Source organism: Rhinoraja longicauda, chromosome 7 (genome assembly GCF_053455715.1).
Source record: "Rhinoraja longicauda isolate Sanriku21f chromosome 7, sRhiLon1.1, whole genome shotgun sequence".
Classification (NCBI taxonomy): Eukaryota; Metazoa; Chordata; class Chondrichthyes; order Rajiformes; family Arhynchobatidae; genus Rhinoraja; species Rhinoraja longicauda.
In genome coordinates this window covers 72,813,701-72,823,152 of record NC_135959.1, presented here as the reverse complement: position 1 = coordinate 72,823,152, position 9,452 = coordinate 72,813,701, and the positions used below count along the sequence as shown (strand labels likewise).

The 9,452-nt window shown below is 47.1% G+C and overlaps 1 protein-coding gene across 1 annotated transcript in view; it reads right to left on the bottom strand.

Moving 5' to 3' along the window:
• Nucleotides 1–383: 383 nt before the first annotated feature.
• Nucleotides 384–9,452, bottom strand: part of cog6 (component of oligomeric golgi complex 6) — a 70,469-nt gene continuing 61,400 nt past the window's right edge. Inside the window, exons 16-19 of the mRNA XM_078403225.1 lie at nt 9,205–9,312; nt 9,066–9,119; nt 4,233–4,312; nt 384–2,164 (exon numbers count right to left, since the gene is read on the bottom strand). Coding sequence (XP_078259351.1) covers nt 2,017–2,164; nt 4,233–4,312; nt 9,066–9,119; nt 9,205–9,312 — 390 coding nt within the window. The 3' untranslated portion in view covers nt 384–2,016. The remainder of the gene's footprint in view (nt 2,165–4,232; nt 4,313–9,065; nt 9,120–9,204; nt 9,313–9,452) is intronic.

The following is a 9,452-nucleotide window of genomic DNA, read 5'->3' as shown; positions in this document are numbered from 1 at the left end:
TCTCCATGTGACCACGTGGGCTTCCTCCGGGTGCTCCGGTTTTGACCCACGTCCCAAAGACGTGCGGGTTTGTAGGTTAATTGGCCCTCTGTAAATTGCCCCCAAGTGTGCAGGGAGTGGATGTGAAAGTGGGATAACATAGAAGTAATGTGAATGGGTGATTGATGGTCGGTGTGGACTTGGTGGGCCGAAGGGCTCGTTTCCATGCTGAGTCTCCAAACTGAACTCTGCCAACCAAAGTGGTGAATCCTTTACCAGTCGAGGATCCTAATGACAGTCCAGATTGATCTATCCAGTTCTCCACCCTTGTGTTGTGAAGCAGGGAAGGTGTACGTTGGAAGGAGGGAGTGGAAGAATGGAGAAGAGGTTCAGTTTCAGTTCAGTTTAGTTTATTGTCACGTGTACCGAGGTACAGTGAAAAGCTTTTGTTGTGTGCTGACCAGTCAGCAGAAAGACAACACCCGATTACAATCCTGCCATTCACAGCGTACAGATACATGATAAGGAAATAACATTTAGTGCAAGTTAAAGCCAGTAAAGTCCAATTAAAGATAGTCCGAGGGTCAACAATGAGGTAGATAGTAGTTCAGGACTGGTCTCTAGTTATGGTAGGATGATTTAGTTGCCTGATAACAGCTGGGAAGAAACGTTCCTTGAATCTGGAGGTGTGCGTTTTCACACTTCTGTACCTTTTCCCCGCTAGGAGAGGGGAGAAGAGGGAGTGGCCGGGGTGAGACTGGTCTTTGATGATGCTGCTGGCCTTGCCGAGGCAGCGCGAGGTATAAATGGAGTCAATGGAAGGGAGGTTGGTTTGTGTGATGGTCTGGGCTGCGTCCACAATTCACTGCAATTTCTTGCGGTCTTGGATGGAGCTGTTCCCAAACCAAGATGTGATGCATCCTGATAAAATGCTTTCTATGGTGCATCAGTAGAAGTTGGTGAGAGTTGTCGGTGACATGTCCAATCATCAAGGAGGATTCATCAGTCCGGTGATACACAATGCTACATGTTTTGAAAGCTCGGTAACGAATGAAAAAAAATGTGAACGACACGACTATTATGGAGCGCATTGGATATTATTTGCAATTTATTATTTACAAACAGATTCTATTACAATTTTTGACAGCAGAACTGTCGTAAGTGGTCAGAGGGAAAACAAAGGGCCCACTTCCTCCACCAGCATTACCAGGGCTGCCACTGCTTTTGGAAGGGTGGTTGCCCAGAACATTGGCTTTAATTGCCATCGACAAGAATATACAACGTTCACTGGACAGATCAATAACTGCTAACTGCCAGCTTGGAGCAGATTTAGCCCTCAGCCGGTAGAACAATTACAGAAAATCAGCAACAACATCACAAACCTTGTCTTTCAGATCATTAGATTTCCATCTCCCTCTGAAGATATGCAAACATCTTAATCACATCATGAAATGTTAAATCCTTACTGCTGACAGAGATACGGGCAAGGTGACAACACAGTGCTGGAGGAACTCAGCGGGTCAGGCAGCATCTGTGGAGGGAACGGACAGACGACGTTTCGGGTCGGGACCCTTCTTCAGACTGATAGAGTAGGGTGGTAGAAAGCTGGAAAAGAGAGGTGGGGGCGGGACAGAGTGATAGGTGGATGCAGGTGAGGAGAGGACACAAGATTCTGCAGACGCTGCAACCCTGAGTAAAACACAAAGTGCTGGACGAACTCAGCGGGGCAGGCAGCATCTGTGGAGCGAATGGACAGGCGACGTTTTGGGTCAAGATCCTTGGGTCTGAAAAATATTTTGTTCATTAACTGCCTTTCCCTTTAATCTGTAAATACATTACGTACAAAATAAAATTGGCTAATTACAAATTTTGGAGATAGTTTTTGATCAGAGCTAATGTTGTTCAAGGCACAGATCGAATGAAAACAAGATTCATAGTGGAAGCAATAAACCCAAACGAAATGAAATGTTAATTTGAAAGGGAGAACTAAATACCTAATGTACAGTGCCGGGGAGAGGCAGGAGCAGCCTGGATTTATTAGGAGAGGAGCGTCTGTACTTGTTGTGGGGATCGTTGCAAAATTGCCGATGGTTCTTTGTAATCGTTGGTGGGATTCATGACTGTGGTGTGGATGTCATTGTAGGCTCCACAGACCAGCTCCGTGGACCGCTTGAATATCTTCTCCCTGGAGGACAATAAAACTGGAATAAGAGGAGAAGTCCCACAGCCGAACGACGTCTCTCTCCCTGCACCATCGCAACGACAGCTCTCTGACATTTAACACCTTTGCGCTGGGAAGGCTGGTTTTACTAATCCAGGATGTTACCTGGGCTTGCGGGCTTGAGTTACAAGGAGAGGTCGCCCATACTTACAATCCAGTGGTGTGAATATTGATTTCTTTAACTTCAAGTAACCCTTGCATCCCCTCTCACTCCGTCCCTCCCCCACCCAAGTTGTACCAGCTTCAAAGTCGTCTTGTTGAGTCTCATTGTCTGTAACTCGTTTTCACCTAGGCCACAGCTAACAATGGCTTGTTTCCTTTATCATCGTTACTTTTTTGCACATCTTTCATTCATTTGTTCTATATCTCTCTTCAACACTGTCGATATCTCTCGTTTCACTTTCCCGACTCTCAGTCTGAAGAAGGGTCTCGGCCCGAAACGTCACCTATTCCTTTTCTCCAGAGATGCTGCCTGATCCACTGAGTTACTCCAGCTTTTGTGTCCATTTACCATTTTCACCTCAGTCATCTCCCCTCTCCCCCTGGGCTGCAGGTACAAAATGTTGAAAGCACATTCCACCAGATTCAGGAACAGCATCTCCCTGCCGACATCGGATCCTTCACATGCTAAAAAAGACACAAAGTGCTGGAGTAACTCAGGAGCTCAAGCTGGAGTAACTCAGGAGCTCAAGCTGGAGTAACTCAGGAGCTCAAGCTGGAGTAACTCAGGAGCTCAAGCTGGAGTAACTCAGGAGCTCAAGCAGCATCTCAGAGAACATTGATAGGCTTGACCCAAAATGTCACCTGTCCATGTTCTCCAGAGATGCTGCCTGACCCAAGTTACTCCAGCACTTTGTGTCTTTTTTTGTAAACCAGCATCACCCGTTCACACTAGTTCTATGTTATCCCACTTTCTCATCCACTCTATACATACTTGAGGCAAATTACAGAGGCCAATTAACCTTCAAACCCGTATGCCTTTGGGATGTGGGTATAGAAGTTGGGAGGTCATGTTGCAGTTGTATAAGACGTTGGTGCGGCCACATTTAGAGTATTGTGTTCAGTTCTGGGCACCATGTTATAGGAAAGATATCATCAAGCTTGAAAGATTTAAGAGGATGTTGCCAGGACTAGAGGGTGTGAGCTATAGGGAAAGGTTGAGTAGGCTGGGTTTCTATTATTTGGAGCACAGGAGAATGAGGGGAGATCTTATTGAGGTCTATAAAATCATGAGAGGAATAGGTCGGATAGACGCACAGAGTCTCTTGCCCAGAGTAGGGGAATCGAGGACCAGAGGACACAGGATCAAGGTGAAGGGGAAAAGATTCAATAAGAATCTGAGGGGTAACTTTTTCACACAAAGGGTGGTGGGTGTATGGAACAATAGACAATAGACAATAGGTGCAGGAGGAGGCCATTTGGCCCTTCGAGCCAGCACCGCCATTCAATGTGATCATGGCTGATCATTCTCAATTAGTACCCCGTTCCTGCCTTCTCCCCATACCCCCTGACTCAAGCTGCCAGAGGAGGTAGTTGAGGCTGGGGCTATCCCAAGGTTTAAGAAACAGTTGGACAGGTACATGGATAGGACAGGTTTGGAGGGATATGGACTAGGCACAGGCAGGTGGGACTAGTGTAGCTGGGACATGTTGGCCGGTGTGGAGAAGTTAGGCCAAAGGGCCTGTTTCCACGCTGTATGTCCTAATGCTCTATGAAACCAGAGCATTAGGACAACACTCACTTGGTCACAGGGAGAACTTGTAAACTCCACACAGACAGCGCCCGAGGTCAGGATTGAACTGTGAGGCAGCGGCTCTGCCCGTGGTGCCACTGATGCTGTACCATGTATGGTATGACCTGCATGCAAGTTGAAGTTTCCTCTGTATCTCGGCACACGTGTCAGTAATGAACCAATGCCATCTACTTAAATCTGTTTCCACTTGGATGATGCGTTTGCCAACAACACTAAAAGTTTTCAGGTCGTGAGCAGAACCATGTGACATTTTTAATGGATCTTTCCACGTACACTTACTTTAGTGTTCCACTCAAAATGAAATTCAGTTGCGGCATTAATAGACTATCTGGTGAAGACAGGTACCTATCAAACTGCACCTACAAAACACAAGCGTGCAATTGTTAGTCATCACTCACACACAGTCACGTTCGCAGAACAAGACTGCACAAGCCTATAATCATTGCCATCAGGCACTAACATTTCTTCATTTCGGAGGAAGAGAGTGAACCAGGGGTCTTATCTTCCGCGACCTCAAGGTGCATGAAGACTGAAGGTGGCCGGGCCAGGAGAGGGATGGATGATGGTCCACTGGACGATCCGGACGCAGGCGAGGGCTGGAGGCCCTGCAGCAGCCTGGGGCTCGCCTGGATCGGGCACCGCTCTAGGGGACGGACCAGACTGCATTTTGGAAATGGCGCCAAACTCTTGCACGCGGTCTCAGTGCAATATCTCTACACACTAATCGGAGATTGTGCTTGGGTGTGGCTATACTTTACTGAACTGAATGCCGAAAAAAGAATTTCACTGTACATGTGATTAATAAAGAACCATTGACCATTAGATTGGTGGCAATTGCAGTTTTATATCAGCACTAATATCAATGCATTAGAAGCAAGTTGTGTGAAGAACAGATCCATATTCAGTGAGTGCTGCTGCCTTGTAGCTCCAGGTACCTCAGTTCAAACCTGACCTTGGGTGCCACCATTGTAAAGGGGGCGGAGATTTACGAGGCTGTTGCCAGGACTCGAGGGCCTGAGCTATAGGGAGTAGTTGCATAGGCTAGGGCTTTATTTCGTGGAGCGCAGGAGGATCTTATAGAGGCGTATAAAACCATGAGGGGAATAGATAGCATTTATTTTGTTTTCAGCTCACATTTCTTGATCCTTGCACAGGGGTGATTTCCACCAATGTTCCTTCCTCTGGCTTCACATTTCATGCTTCTTCCATCCCTACCTCACACTTTTTGTCTTTTCATCTCTGGCCTTTGTCCAGACATCTGACAATCAAACTCCCCCCCCCCCCCCCCCCACACACCTGCATCCACCTATCACTCACTAAGCTTTGTCCCACCTCCTCCACCTCTTTTCCAGCTTTCTTCCCCCCTTGCTCCATCAATCTGAAGAAGGGACCTGACCCGAAACGCCGTCTGTCCATTCTCTCCACATATGCCGACTGCCCCGAAACTGAGTTGCTCCAGCACATTGTGTTCTACGCAAGATTCCAGCATCTGCAGTTCCCAGTGACAGTATCTTATGTGGTCCTTGACGGCATCCTTTGGCGGGTCTGCCAAATACCAGATTTAGTCTGGTATTAAAGCCAGGCTCTCGCAGATATCAGTGTGCCTGACTCTTGTTTCGCCTTAGCCCAAGAAGCCAGCTGACTGATGCAAAAAAATCTGAACCCAGCAAGAAAGTGCCTGTGTGCTTCCAAAGTTAGAAAAAGATGAAAGAGACAATGTAGTCTATTTTGGGGCTCAGGGTTTACAAGTGTAGCTCTGCGTAGAAACACAGCAGAAACATGACCTTAGTTAATTCAGATTTCCCCTCAATGTTTTCACGTAGCAGGGCGTCAGGAAGGAAGCGGCCTCACATGGCATAACACAGTTGTTGAGGCCATTTCCTCTCCACAATGACTGGACAAGCGCTCTCTGTGCACGCAGGGAGGCCAGGCTAGATTTATGATAGAAGTGAGAAGAGAAACATACTTTACACGAATTGTGCCAACATTCCCCTTTTAAACGCCAGTCGTGATCGCCAAAGAAAATGATTCATTGATTCTGTTTTCTCCGTGTTGCTCAAGAGTGGGAGAGATGGAAGATTGTGGCAACACAAAGCAAGCACATTCGGGTCACCTCACAGATCCACGGACCGAGCTCGCACACAGGAATGTGCCTTGCTTGTTGTTTTTGGTCAGATTTCCTGCCGGTTTTTCAGGTGGAAACTGCTTTGTGTCTGAACTCCTTTCAGGAAATGGCAGAGAGTGGAAAAGATTGGAAATCAAATCCACTGCACGATGAAGTGGCTCATCGGGAGAATTGGAAGCTGGCCATTTTGTGAACAGACTTGGAGTTGTGTTTTTAAAATAGTTGTCACACAAGACTTCCAGTACTGATTGGAAACGTGCAAATAGAGTGGCTGACACTTAATGGTATCAGGTGTGGATCGTGAGATATATCATGTTAGAGTATTAGGGACGGCCAGTGAATTTTTGTGCAGAAAAGATGCGTGTACACATATCGATCTTTGCTGTCAATGTCTGTGGCGGATTGTCATCCTAGAAGCTGCTGAAGGGCTAGACCGCCTAATATTATCGGTACTATTTTTTAACTTTAGGGATCTTTTTGTTATATTAAAAATTCTAAAGATTTGAAAATCCATGTTTTCAATTTTCAGAGGTGCTGGTACACCGTGCCAACACGGACCATTGCAAAAAAGCAGTGGGAATTGGGAATAAATACTAACTATTTTCACATCACACAATCCCAGCTGTTATCAGGCAACCAAACCGTCCTCTCGCCAACTTGCTTGCTTTATCCATCCATCCCCCCTCCCTCCTTCCATCTATCCCTCCCTCCATCCCTCCCTCCGATCCCTCCCTCCATCTATCCCTCCCTCCGATCCCTTCATCCTCCCTCCATCCATCCCTCCCTCCATCTATCCCTTCCTCTATCCCTCCCTCCATCTATCCCTCCCTCCAACTATCCCTCCGATCCCTTCATCCCTCCCTCCCTCCATCCATCCTCCCTCCATCTATCCCTCCCTCCATCTATCCCTCCCTCCGATCCCTTCATCCCCCCTCCCTTCATCTATCCCTTCCTCCATCCCTCCCTCAATCCCTCCCTCATTCCATCCCTCTCTCCCTTCTTCCATCCCTCCCTCCATCCCTCCCTCCATCCATCACTCCCTCCCTCCATCCATCACTCCCTCCATCCATCACTCCCTCCCTCCATTCATCAATCCCTCCCTCCATCCATCCATCACTCCCTCCCTCCATCCATCCATCCCTCCCTCCCTCCCTCCCTCCCTCCCTCCCTCCCTCCCTCCCTCCCTCCCTCCCTCCCTCCATCCATCCCTCCCTCCCTCCCTCCCTCCCTCCCTCCATCCATCCCTCCCTCCATCCATCCCTCCCTCCCTCCATCCATCCCTCCCTCCATCCATCACTCCCTCCCTCCATCCCTCCCTCCCTTCCTTCAGCCCTCCCTCCCTCCCTCCCTCCCTCGCCACAATCATCTCACACTTCAGATTGAAATGGTTTACAAAAATCAACCAAGCTTGAATTAAATCACCCCCCTGGCTCTCAACTCGTAACTAAGAAGGTACACGAGCCTGAAAACCATGTTGTACCCTTCAATTAAAAATCCTCAGCTGCTGGAAATACAAAATCGAAGTTCTGGCCCCCAACACATCCCTCAATCAAGTGCGACAAAGGATGGCTGGAGAAAGTGAGCAGATGGAGCAATATTTGTGCGGGGGAAGGAGTTTCCCCGTGGATGCTGCTCGGCACACTGAGTTCCTCCACAGCCGCCCTCAATGATTGACTTCCAATCAGTTTTGAGGAGAAACTGCAGATGCTGGGACCTGAATCAAAAGAACACTTTTCAGGACCAGCATCTGCAGTTATTTCCCTACACAATTTTCAGGAGGAACTCAGCGGGACAAGTGGCATCTCAGGAGGGGATGGACAGGCAGTGCTCTGGGTCACAAAGCAGCTGATTTACAGCACCACACAAAAAAATGCACTTCAGTCAATGGAGAATCAGGTAACGTTATTCCTCCAAATTTGAGGAAGGATATTCTTGCTATTGAGGGCGTGCAGCGTAGGTTTACTAGGTTAATTCCCGGAATGGCGGGACTGTCATATGTTGAAAGACTGGAGCGGCTAGGCTTGTATACACTGGAATTTAGAAGGATGAGAGGAGATCTTATCGAAACGTATAAGATTATTAAGGGGTTGGACACGTTAGAGGCAGGAAACATGTTCCCAATGTTGGGGGAGTCCAGAACAAGGGGCCACAGTTTAAGAACAAGGGGTAGGCCATTTAGAACTGAGATGAGGTAAAACCTTTTCAGTCAGAGAGTTGTAAATCTGTGGAATTCTCTACCTCAGAAGGCAATGGAGGCCAATTCTCTGAATGCATTCAAGAGAGAGCTAGATAAAGCTCTTAAGGATAGCGGAGTCAGGGGGTATGGGGAGAAAGCAGGAACGGGGTACTGATAGAATGATCAGCCATGATCACATTGAATGGCGGTGCTGGCTCGAAGGGCCGAATGGCCTCCTCCTGCACCTATTGTCTATTGTCTATTGTAACTGAACCATCCCATCACCAACTAGGGCTAGCTTTAATCGGACTGTACTGCACTGTATCTTGCACTAAACGTTATTCCCTTTATCCTGTATCTGAACACTGTGGTGGTTGATTGTAATCATGTATAGTCTTTTCACTGACTGGATAGCACGCAACAAAAAGCTTTTCACTGCACCTCGGTACACGTGACAATAATAAACGAAGCTAAAAAATAAATGAAATTAAATGAACTATAACATGAAGTCCCTATTTTAGAGGCATAAATCCCTAACTAAACTAAACTAAACTAAATCAAAATAGGTTGAGTATCAGAGTTGGTTACAATTATAGACGCAAAAGAGGCAACAGACTCTGGAATCTGGAGCAAAGTGCTGGAAGAACTCAATGGGTCAGGCAGCATCTGTGGAGGGAATGGACAGGTGACGTTTGAACCGCTGTGTTCTTAAGCAGTTTGATTTTTATGGTTGAAACTATTAATTTGCAAAACACAACATCATGCCTTAATGTATTGTTCATGAATGTTTAGAAGATGGTTAGACACTTACCATGGCAGTTTTCAAGGATCCACCATCCATGTGGGCAAGGATGGACAACGGGCCCTAGGCATTGAACAAAAGAGGGGTGAGAGATGTGACATACGTGGACCCCCCTAACCAACACCCAACCCTGCCAGTAGATGTTTACCTGCTCGGGCTTGTGTTGCTGTATACTGTTGTAAATATAACTCAGCCCTGCTCTGGTGAGCACAAAGGAGGCCTGTTCATTTATTAGTGTATCTAGGTGGGCTTCAATCTGCAGAAGGAAACATAGATCACTGTAAAAGGAAACTGCAGAAGGAAACATAGATCTCATAGATCAGAGTTTTCGAGCAGCATCCATATCTCGTTCACAACATTGTGTAGAGTTTACTTTAGTTAGATTAGTTGATAATT